Source organism: Grammomys surdaster, unplaced genomic scaffold (genome assembly GCF_004785775.1).
Source record: "Grammomys surdaster isolate TR1022 unplaced genomic scaffold, NIH_TR_1.0 126063, whole genome shotgun sequence".
Classification (NCBI taxonomy): domain Eukaryota; kingdom Metazoa; phylum Chordata; class Mammalia; order Rodentia; family Muridae; genus Grammomys; species Grammomys surdaster.
The window spans coordinates 3,484,223-3,496,328 of record NW_021620873.1 but is presented as its reverse complement, the minus strand read 5'-3'; the positions used below and the strand labels follow the sequence as shown (position 1 = coordinate 3,496,328).

General features: G+C 47.5%; 1 protein-coding gene across 1 annotated transcript in view; it reads right to left on the bottom strand.

Annotated features, from left to right (window-relative positions):
* Positions 1-567: 567 nt before the first annotated feature.
* N4bp1 (NEDD4 binding protein 1) overlaps positions 568-12,106 on the bottom strand; it is a 46,278-nt gene continuing 34,739 nt past the window's right edge. Inside the window, exons 4-7 of the mRNA XM_028755511.1 lie at positions 10,823-10,919; positions 7,953-8,060; positions 6,270-6,377; positions 568-4,436 (exon numbers count right to left, since the gene is read on the bottom strand). Coding sequence (XP_028611344.1) covers positions 4,082-4,436; positions 6,270-6,377; positions 7,953-8,060; positions 10,823-10,919 — 668 coding nt within the window. The 3' untranslated portion in view covers positions 568-4,081. The remainder of the gene's footprint in view (positions 4,437-6,269; positions 6,378-7,952; positions 8,061-10,822; positions 10,920-12,106) is intronic.

Sequence of the window (12,106 nt, the reverse complement as noted above, 5' to 3'; positions counted from 1 at the left end):
AAATCTTTGGGACCTCCCTAGACATTAGGCTGGGCATCTCCCATCTAACCTGCCATGCTTTGTGTAGGACAGTGAGGTGCTTCACTAGAAGTAGACATGGGACTTCAAGGGATTAATCCCAACATGAAACTGCTTCAGCAACAGGAGACACTTAAGAGAATCCCGGGCCTGGTGACATCTGACAAAGCACTTCCTTGACAAGGGAGCCCACAACCCAGGGCCAGGAGTCTCTTGATCATGTTTCCTCCCCATGTCAGAAAACAGTGCTAATAGCTGCTGTGGATCACCCCATGGCTCCTACAATGGGGAAGATCCCTGAGGAAGACTGTCAGGAGTGGCCTGGGCCAACTGTCTGCTCTGGATGGTTCTGTCTGGTCAGGATTCCAGGTCTAGGCAACTTTGCCCAGGATGGTATGTGCTCAAATACCCCCCCTCCAAAGGGGGACCCAGGAAATCAGACCCACCCCTAAACCTAACAGAGGTGAGTCCTGTCTCTAAACACAATCACCACAGATCCTTCAGGGACCTGCTGCCAAAGCCGCAGTCAAGAAAGCACCATCCTCCAGCTTACTTGAACAGACATTTATTGAGCACCTACCAAGTGCAAGGCACTGTTAGGTGCCACAAGAGATACAGAGTGACCATATGGTCCCTGCCCACGAGGAGCTCACAGTCTAGAGGGAGGCAACACAGTACACAGTTGGCTGCAGCTACACCTGCCAGAGTGGTAAGAACCAGAAGCGAGACACCAAGTGCTGTGGGGCTACAGAATAGCATGGGGCTGCTTCTGCTCAGAACACAAAGAGAACTCAGGGCTGGGCCTTTGAGGAGGCAGGCTGTAGGGCAGAAGGGCATTTCTGGAAGAGGAATAAACATGAACAGGGCTCATGGGGAACCTAGATCTGGGTAGCTGGAGTGAGGATCATGGCGAAAGATAGAAAGACTGTCGAGTATGGCCATGGGGCAGTAGCCGTGGACACGAGGCTCAGAGGGTAGGAACTTGATGCTCTGGTTGCAGCTAGAGATCACAGAGGAAGAGGATGATGCAAAAGATGAACTCTAGAAGATGAACTTGGAGTCCCCCGGAATTAGGGAGAGGGAAGAGCTGTAAGGTAAGCAATGAGGAACCAGTGTCATGGAGGATTGTGGGAACAAGTGATGGGCAGTAGCAAGCCAAGGGCCAAGAAGGATAGATACATGGGACCTCAGGGTTAGGTGAGAAATGGCAGGCTGTAGGCCGAGGTTCTGGGAGGCAGGATCCCAGAGGGCTAGAGAACTAGAGTGGAGGGGAGAGTTAGGAGAGTGGTGACTCCTACGTAAATCCAGTTCAAGACCACCTACCACAGCAACTCAGGGCGTGTGGCAGTGACAAGCCTCCAGGCTTTCCTCTAGAGCACTGAGTCCACCCATCAGGGTGGTGACTGACAGCCTGCCTTTTAGCAGGGGCTGCCCTTTTCACTGTGAGCCCTAAGGGTGGTTCAGCTTGAGAACCACCTGCTGAGAAACTGTATTAAGGATAGTCCAGTAAGGAGAAGAAAGGAATAGAGGGCTTCAAGAAGGACATCAAAGAGAGTAAGGCCAGTGGCTTTGCTGTCTGTAGCTACTCCATTAACAAGGAAAATGGCAAGCAGTGATTTCCCAGGTTACTCCCATGTGGTGGGCAGAAGCCCAGTTTCCAGACTGGGGAGGGGAAAAGTGGGAAGGCAGAGTGAAGCCTTAGAAGCAGAACGAGGCATTTTAACTACAGGGATCGGAGGAACCAAGTAACAGTGCAGGAGAGCAGTGCAACTGATGGACCCAGCTGAGGTGGCTCAGAATGCTGAGGAGGGACAGCACTGGGGAGGTGTGGGAAGCAGGCAGAACCTGGGTGAGCCTGGTGCTGAGGGTCTGCCTGCAGCAGATGTCCCTCCCAGGGGGAGGGCTAGGTACTTGGGACTGGCAAGGAGAGGTGGCGTTCTCTTTCATGTCTTAAAGCAAGTCCTAGCAATACAGCTGAGCCTAACACACACACACACACACAAACACACTCCACCAGACACCTCGTCAAATGACCAAAGGTGTCAGCCTTAGCTGTGCTGGCCACCTCACCCAAATGTCAGGATACACAGGAGGCAGAGGCACTCCACAGAGGGAGGAATCCCAAGGAACTCAATGAGGAGGCACTGGAAGGAGGTCAAGCATCTACAAGCACCTAGCAGCAACAGAGCTTTGGATGAGGCAAAGAAGCAAGTTGTGAGCTTTCTTCAGTGGCTGGATAACTGGGCTGTAAATGTGATACCTAAATGTGACAGATTTCACAAAGAATCTAGAATTATATTTCACATTATAATCTACAAAGTAATTAATGCCTTTTGGTTTCCTCCAGCTTTTTCTTCCCTCCTATATGGAACAAGGGAAGATGGGTAGGTATCTCTCAGAAACAATACTAAAAACACAGAAGCACACACAACTCAAAGCTCAGGCTGACTGCAGGGCCTTTGAAAGCCTGTGCTCCTCCCTGCCAGCATCCTGGCTCTCCTGGTTTTCAGCAATGCTGGACTGGGATTGACCAGACCAAGGAAGCCCTGGAGACAGCTCTGCCTTGGGACCTTTGCTGTGCTCCCAAGCTGTGGCACAGGGTGGGGAGCTGTGGTGGATCAACTCCTGGGGCTGGCTAGAAGTCTCTGTTCTCTACTTGCACAGCCTGCAGGTCTGAAAACCCCTAGTGACAAATGACAAACAGCTCCCCAGCAGGCTGGATCACCAACAAATTCAGGAGAGAATATATAAGTATGGCCACCTAGAAGGCTCTGTATTCATTTCCTGTGGGATGCAGGGATCAATGAACCAAGACACAGCATGGTGGCAGCATTCTGTGATCTACACAGTCCCTGCACCACGGATAACAAACCAGCACCAAGTCCTCGGTTACTTGTGGGACCGGGAGAAAGACAAACCACAGGGCAGTGAATTTAACCACGAGGGCCTGGAGACAGCATGGATGGGAAACGCAAAGCCCTTTGAAGGTCCAGGTGAGAGTCAAGACGCTAAGAATGACCAGGAAGAGTTTCACAGACACAGACTTCAAGCTACACTGAGAAAGGACAATACTGAGATAACTGGTTCTGAAAGACTCAGGAGAGCTGCTAAGGAGCCACTAAGGAGACAAAAGAAGGGAACTACAGGGCTTGGATGCCCCCTCTGAAACTACTAATGCTATTTATTGGCTTGGGTCATCCTTGAGAATAGAAAACTTTTTGGCAAAGCTGTACAAACTCCACATGGGGGGGTCTCCTCACCAGAGGCTTCAGCGCCTACCTTGCCTTCTGAGGCTAAGGTAGCTGTGGAGCCAGGTTGGGAGCATGGTGGCCATGGCTGGTGAGTGTACTGCGGTGCTACGCCAGCCAGGGAGTATGCTGGGACTCAGTTCCCTTCTCTGTCCAGCGGAGGGGAAGGAAGGTGGGGCCATACCGCCTCTAAGACTTCCCACCTGCTCTTCAGAGTCTGACTCTGGCCATTGGTGCCAGCCCAGACGTCAGGTGCCATCTAGTGGCTCCACTTCCCCACTCTCACAATGGCTCACTGAGGAAGCCCCACAAGAGCAGAGCAGGCCAACTCTAGGGATAAAGGAGGGGGGCACACGCCATGTTTAGTGGACAGGACAGATTACCTCAAGAAAATAGACTTTAAGAAGTCTTGCTTTCCTTAAGGAAGCAACTCCTTTTTTTTCTTATTTTTTTTTTAAATTTTATTTAGAAAGGCGAACCATATTTATTTGTCAATTTTTCTTCTGCTTTAAGGAAAATAGTTTAAAAAACATAAAATTGAAAATACACTCAAGAGTAACTGCTATTAAACAGTTCTGAACAGGCAGAAAATGTACTTTCCTTTTACAGAAAATGTTAAATCTGTAATAGCAGCATAATTTATATATAGAAAAAAGCTGGCTTTGAAAACCCAGATTTTTGTATACACAAAACATCTCCCTCCTTTTTCTATACAACACAGCAATGTTTTCTGGGAAGGCTTCTTCACATTACAGTACTTCCCACAGTTGGCGGCTCCCTCGTTTCCCCGTCATCAGTGGGCTCTAGTCCAGCCGTCAGTCCAACACCAGGGCAGACAGGGCATTCAGGTCTTTCATGTACGGGTGAGCTAGCAGGATCTGATCGATCTTCAGTTTCTGCTCAGAGTCAGGGAAGATCTTCAGCAGTGCCTCCCTCAGCTCGCTGGTCTCTGCAGAAGATCTCTGTGCTGGCATGGGAAGGTTCTGCTGCATATTGGGAAGGGTGGTCAGGGGTGTGAAGTGGGGCTGCTGAGGAAGCCAAGGGCTTGAAGAGGCCTGGATCCGGGGTGGAGGCTGGTGGCTGGTGTTGGCTACCTGGGTGCTAGGACCCCGGAAGCCAGGGTCAAACGTGCCCACACTTGGCAGGGCACTGAGGAGCGGCTGCATGTCTCTGTGGATGAAGTGAGAGGGACAGTAAGAAACCCTTTCAAAGCACCTATGGCTAACACTGAAGGCCTGAGGAGAAAGCCATGGGGTGGTGAAATCAGCCCCCTAAGAGTGGCCTATATAGAGCACCCGGGACCATTTCCAGACTCATAAGGGATCGATCTTCCCTAGGTCTGACGGTGCCTAACCAGTCTTTGGACTTAGGGCTGGTCACACTTACTGGGTTTGTAAGGTTCCTATTCTTCTGTACAGGATCAGCTTACAGAACTGAGGAGAGGTAACTCTCCCTGGGCATAGAGGCAACTCCAACAGGCTCATGGACTTCCTGTCTTCAATGAGGTCTAGATGAGGCACGTGAGCTCTCAATGTACATACACGTGGTGGTTCTATGTGCATACAGGGGACATCTGTCCTGCTCAACAACTTCCACCAATTCTAGCTGCAGCTGAGAGCTGGGAGAAATAGTGTCGCCAATTTCAGAAGCTCAATAGCCTACAAAAGCTAATTAACCTTGATGACATCCCCTCATGAAAGAGCAATGACAACTGGTCACCAAGCACTTTGAAAAGGACATTAGATGGGACAGAGAATGACCAGAAGGGCTGATCCTGTCACCTGGCTACTACAGGACTGGAACAGGTAGTCAAGAACCCACCTCCAGTTTGACCTGGGCCTTCACTCAGCCCGGGGCCCACACATAGCCTCACACACAGGCCATGAGGCCTAAAAAGCAATGCGGATTTCCAATGTAAGACATGGGGTAGAGGGGAAGTGACTGAGCACATGGCAGGCTGTCATTTCCTCAGTGTGGGCAGATGACCCTGTCTGGGACTTCACACCTCAACTGTGATAAAACCCAAAGGCTCAGAGAGAAAGGATCAGTAGATTAGGAAACTGAACGCACACTGGTCTCCATTGTAGAAGATACCTCTATGACAATCAACCCACCTCCATGCATTATAGAAGACACCTCTATGACAATCAACCCACCTCCGTGCACCATCAAGTTCCAATAGATGGTCCCCAAAGGCACAAATGACAGATTAGCAGCCTTGGAAGTTGGTAGAGAGTATGCCTTCTCCTTTTAGGTACCCAGACAAACCCTATGCAAAAATCTGCTAGAGGGTCCATAGAAATACAGGTTATTTTGGTTTTAAAACAGAGAAAAGATCTGCCACTGGTTAGCATGAAGGAAGCTGTGGTTAACAAGGTCACCAGAGAATTCTGAACATAGAAATATATAACCCTCACTTGTCAGTCAGTGTCAGACAAGTACGTAAGACAGGCTTTTCCATTCAGTGATGGTAAACTGTAGCTGTCGGCTCTCTAGCAGTGATTTCTGAGCAGGACATGAGTTCACGTCAGCACTGCACACGCAAAACAAACAACTCCAGACAGTTCATAGGAAAGCATCCCACAAAAGCAATCAGACAGCACTGACTGAAGTTATTGCCAGCCTGAAAATCTGCTGCTCGGAGACCTTCGAGAATATTTATGTTCTCTTAGGATTAAAATGAGAAGGAGCCTCACACAGGGCAGGTCTGGACCCCCAGCATTCAGGAGGCAGAAGAAGAAGAAGGATCAGAGTTGAGTTCAGCCTGCTGACACAGAAATGGTCTAAAGCAGGCGGGCAGGAAAAAGAAAATTGAAATGCTTATACTCAAGATTAGCCTTGGAGTGACTGCTTGATTGGGTTCCACGTCAGTCACATATCATTAATCTAATTAAGGCTTCAAAAACCATGCCATTTCCAATTATCAAGAACAGTACCTGCTTTGAAGCATACCATTTGATTGACATAATAAACCTTGACATACAAGGGAATACAAAGAAATACCTAAGAAAGACCTCCTTTCGAAGAAATTCTTCTAGCCGAGGTCCGTTTCTTCCCAGAGGGTCATCAGGAACCATAAATATGTCCCCCACGAACGTGTACTGAAGCAGTCTACAACACAGAAGGTCACAGTGCTGACAAACAGTACCCTCTACTATTGTAGGAAATGGGGCATGTCTTAAAGTAGCCTCTCCATCCTGGAGCAATGGTCAGTCTAAGAGTTTTGACTGCTAACTGACCCCACACTCAAGTGAAATCATTGTAACTTTGGTAATGGACACAGTTACACAAGCAGCTTTTCTCAGCATCTTCTACCAGATGAGAAACACAGTTAAAGGCTGTCTGCTTGGGACTCAGCAGATGTACCACAAAGATTTCGTGTAAATGAAACTAGAAAACAAACGTGTTCCTAGGCAAACCTCTGGAAACCAGGTTCTAGGAAGAGAAAGCCAAGGGTGAGGTGAGCAGGCATTACTCATCGAGGACAGGTTGGAGCCAGAGCCTGCTCAGCAGGAAAGCCTTGTCTGGCAAACCCGGGGCCATGGGTTCTAGCACCTTACAAAAAATAAAAAGTAAAAAATTAGCTGGGTGTGGTGGTATGTGCTCTTAATCCCAGCACTCCAAAGCAGAGGAGGTGAGGTGGAGCCCACCAGAGCTACATAGTGAGATCCCGTCTCAAATAAATGAAGACAGTAAAAAGCTACTACTGTGTACGTCTGTCGTCCGAATTTTGGTTTCTGAGTTGCTTCTCTGCCGTCTAGGTTGTTTTGAGACCCACTACAATGAGAGGCTGTGTGCAGACTCGTGTGTAACACACACCAGTCCGTGGAGTTTAACAGCTCACTCAGCAACTGCCTACTAGGTCAGAGACCAACGCTCCCCCACTCAGCACCAAGACCTCTGTAGCAATACAGAAGTCAAAATGTAGATAGTAATTCATTTTTATCCAGGAGTTTGTGACCAAGCTGTCCCTTTCTGTTAAAAGTTAAAAGTTACATTGTTTATGTGTCTGTGTGCATGCATGTGCCCCTGCAAACCGGGGGAGGTCAGAGGGAACCTCTCTTCCCCCGTGTGGTTCCAGGGACTGATCTCAGGTCCCCAGGCTTGGCACTGCTCATCAGCCCAAGCCAAAACTCCTATTAGGATGAATACCAGGCTATAGGGATGAACAGAGAAGGGGCAACTGTGAAATCCCAAGAGAAATGAACGTGGGCACATTCACTTCATGTTCATATTTGCAGCGTGCACATGTCTGTTTTAGTCCTGGAACCAGAGCACAGCACTCGGGCCTCTTGTGTGGAGTGGCTGCTCAAGTACACAGGTCTTCCGGGGGCCCGTGGAACTCAGTGTTCACTGCTCTGCAGTTTAGCAACTGAACACATCCACAGAATCACCAAGAAGAAAGCCTGCACGCTAAACTCATGGAATACATCAGACACTGAAACTAAAACTTGAAAGACTCGCCTCTGGACCCTCAGTTAGGTGCCCCCTTCCCTCAGCAAAATGTTTGTGTCCTATACTCTTGCTGAGTCACAGAACTGACATTTTAGAAGGCACAAGGTACAGTCTTGCAGGTACTCCTAGGAGGCCCACCCTTACCCTGACTGAGTCCACCACTCCAGCAAGCAGAAGCTACACAAAATGCAAACAACAAACTTCTGATCAAAGCCAAGAAGAAAAGATTACCTTTTTGTAATAATTTCTCTCCAGGACACTGACTCAGTCACGAACTCTCTGAAGTTATCGTTTGTCACAATTATACCCCCAGTCTTGTCCGCTAAGTGAAGAAGGAACCTATGGTAACAAGAGGGGTCAGAATGAGCCAAGAGCACGCCTAGCTGGAGCAGCTAAGGATATGAAGCGCTGTTCTTAGAAAATCGCCAGGTGAACCCAGGCTGGACACAGTTAGGCCCCTGTCAACTGAAAATGTTCAAATTATGAGTATCTCTGGAATTACTAGTGTGATTATAAAACAGCTTTTCATGCAATCTCATTCTACAAAAAAATGATTTTAACTATGAGTCCTACATCTTCTAGAAAAGCTCCTACAATAAACTGTGGTAAGAATGCATGAAAGCTTGAGCGAGTTAACAGGCCTGTGAAACCTCTACCTTTCAGCTGCTTGGCTGCCTGAGTTTAGTTCAGTGTTAGTTACTTGATGGTCAGCTGTGCAATTTTAAAAAGCAATCCATTTTCTGCTTTGCTTTAAGACATCAGTCAGAACCACCCTTCAGTTTGGCCTGAAAATAGACAGACTCATTCAATTAGGAAGGGCCTAGGGTGGCGAGACGGGTTTGCATTTTAACAACAGTCCTTTTAGTGCTGGCGATCAAACCGATCAAGGGCCTGGCAGGCTAGGCAAGTGAGGCGCAGGCGCAGTAGAGAAACTACCAGGATGACTGTTCCATGGCTGGGAGAAGGGTTTTATTAGAGAACGAAGAGTAGAAGAAGAGAGAAGAAGATGCATACCGACCATGGCTAGGGGTATCTTTGTGTGTGTGTGTGTATGTGTGTGTGTGTGTGTGTGTGTGTGTGTGTGTGTGTGTGTGTAGGGGGGTGCTTGCTGCCTGTGAGCTAGCATAGTTGGGGAGGAGAGAAAGAACAGCCATGTTACCAGGGACTGGAGGAACCTGGCGTTTACTTAGCTTTGGGCTTTTGTAACTACAAAGGTCAAGGGATGTGGCCCTTCCTGGAAGGCAGGGATGCTGTGTGTGTGAGCTTTTCTATCTCCCACAGCAATCTACCTATGGTCAGGCTTGAGCTGAGCCAAGACTGCCATTTTGTAGAACTGGGGAGCCCTTTGGACCTGACAGTAAGTATTTTATCACTCAACTCCTAGCCTCGTGTTTGAGAGAAAGGGTCTTAGGTCTCCCAGGTTGGCCTTGAACCAAGTACCCTGAGGATAACTCTGACCGTCTGGTCCTCTTGCCTCTACCCTGTGATACTGGATTGCAGGTGTGTGTCAACATTCCTGATTTATAGGGTGCTAAGGATAGAACTAGGGCCTTATGTAATGGTGCTGAAAAAAAGGTAAAAATTAAATAATAAAGAATTGTGTCATACTGCTGAAGATTATTCCTGTTCAAACTCTCTCAAAATCTTTTTGAGTATCCAGGCATAGTAGTGCACACCTTTAAGTCCAGCACTTATAGAACAGAGGCACAGAGTTAATCTGTGAAGTCTGAGGACAGCCAAGACTACATAGTGAGAACCTATTTAAAAAAGCAAAACAAAATAGAACTGAAACCTGTGGAATTGATGGAAGTGTTATTTCTTGAATGAGAACAAAGATAATGGAACAAAAAAGAGATCACTGGCATCAAAGGTATGAATGACCGTCCTTCTTAGCAGTCTCGGTTCCGAGATCTCAGGAACCTTACAAAGTGTTTTGTTTTTGTTATACCCACATCCTACCCACCTCACCCAGGGTCTCGTATATTCCAGGCCAGCTTAGAATTCCTTGTGTAGCTGAGGATAGCTTTGAATTCCTAAGCCTTCTGCTTCTACCTCTCAAGTGTTTTGATCATGGGTTTGAACTACCTCGCTTGACTGACTTCCTTATTTAGGAACATTACAGTTTATTTTTAAAGTGCATAAATTTCGATGCTGCTATTTACCCAAATGTCAATAAAAGTAGATTGGAAGGCTTCTCTTATATCCACTGGGATACACACCCATGTTCTCTGATACCCAGAGGGCTGCATAAGCCAAGCAAAAGCCTCATCTGTAAGTCTGGCTGTGAGAAGAAAGCTTCGGTGACAGTCAGGACCTGAAGGCTTCCCTGAGCTCCAGGGGTCCCGAGCCTGTTACAGTGTTCACACAGGGCCCTTCAGGACAGATTCCCAGGGCTGCTCCTAACCCTGTGCAACCCTTGCTCAGCTCTTTTCACTGTTCTATGACGGCAGCTTGGATCCACCCGACCTAACACAGTCTGTTTCCTGTCAGTGACTGTCTACTGTGGCCCTAACTCACCTCTTTCCCATTCAACCATATACCAGCTTGGCTAACAAATAAAGCACTGTCTTCACTGGGAGGAATGTGGAAATGGGCAGCATAACGCAGAGAAGAAAGACAGACAGCCTGAGGGTCCCAGACACCATGCATGTTATTATAGACATGATAGCACGAGAATAGAGTTGTAAACTACATACCACGGGGTAAGGGTGGAATCAAAATTCCTCCTTTTGGGGGTGGGGATTTCACCGTGTTACCCTGGCTGGCCTGAAACACAGAGATCTGCTTAGATCTTTGATCTACAGAGTGAGTTCTGGGCCAGGGTGCATGGTGAGACCCAATCTCCAAAAAGAAAAATCAACCAACTACACACCTGCCTTTTCTCATCTTAGACATACTTTACTAAAATAAACAAACTCAAAACAAACCACCAAAGTTTCTTCTGTGCCATTCCTAAACTTCTAGAGTATCTTAGTGGTCTTGATGATGAGTATGGAACTGAATCAAGCAGACCCCTTCAGAGTGCAGACCTATTTGGTGGACAGGTAGCTGGCTCCTTACCACCCCACTCCCACCTTGGGAAGAAAAGCAGCCCTTCATACCTGTCATCATGAGAAGCAATTCTTTCTCCAAAGACCATCCGGGCAGGAGTTAAAGATAATATTCCAAGCTCCTGGAGCTGGGTTAAGAAGTGCTGTTCTGTTCATGGAAGAAGTTAATATGTATTCAGCAAAGACTATCTTCCCAGATGTGTAAATAAATGAATGCAAACCCAAATACTTCACTTGGGAACTTGCAGAAAGACTCTTTTTCCCCATTTACTCAACTTTACTAACTCATCAAAAGAAGAAAAATCAATGAAGACTCACACTAAGGCAAGCCCAGCATCTGAACTGACTGAGTAGATTTTAAACAAGCTAACAAAATGTTAAACTCAACTGCCTCTAAAGGACAACTAAACCAGAAGCCCATGCTTATTAATCCTGCCCCCAAGAACTTTCCCAAAAGTATAAGCTGTAAGTAGACCATAAAAAGAGAAACGAGAAGAGTCACCCAAGGCGGGGGAGTGGGAGTGGGAGTGGGAGGGGGAGGGGAAGAGCCCTCTGAAAACGGGGTTGCAGGAGTGAACTGCGAGAGGCTGCTGGCTCTCCTGCCTGGCTGCAGCTTCCTCATACTCTTAGCTGTCTGTACAAGCATTTACTGGTTTTCACAGGCTTGAAGAGTGACAGAATGGAGGGTCAATGCCATACTCTGGAAAGCGACATCGGCAAGAGAAGCAGAGAACATTTGTATTTCTTACCAAAGCAGCGGCCAGTGACCTGACTGACCTGCCCCAAGTGGAGGGCCCCCTGCCTCAGAACTGCATGCTGTGTAAGTCAGCACTGACACTTAGAAAAGAAAGGAGTGGAGCTGCTTGGCTCCTTGGGGAGCTTTTGTGCGTCTTCTCCCAAATAAAGGAAGCTGGGAGCACTTGGAACTGCTATCTCCCTTGTGTCTAAGTTTCACTTCCTGTTTCTGTGCGAGACAAATCTATAAAATACGACCCCACCCCACCCCCACCTCCCGGTTTACCTTTCCTCTCTAGGTGCTCTGACTATTGTGCTTGGCACAGCCTTTTCATCTAAGACAAAAACAACCTGAAGTTTCTCTGGAATATTTCACAATTTATATTAAATTCGAACCTTTTATGTGGGGCTGTAGGTTAGCCACAAAGTACTATATGGAAACAGAAATGATTCACAGTAAGCCATCAGACTACTGAAAAGACACACTTGAAGGTTCTAAAGGTACCAAGCACCCATTTAAAATTATTATATAAATACTCAAAAGCTGGAGTGGGGGAGGACTCCTCTCTAGCGGCTGTGCTCGCTCCACCCTTCCCTACT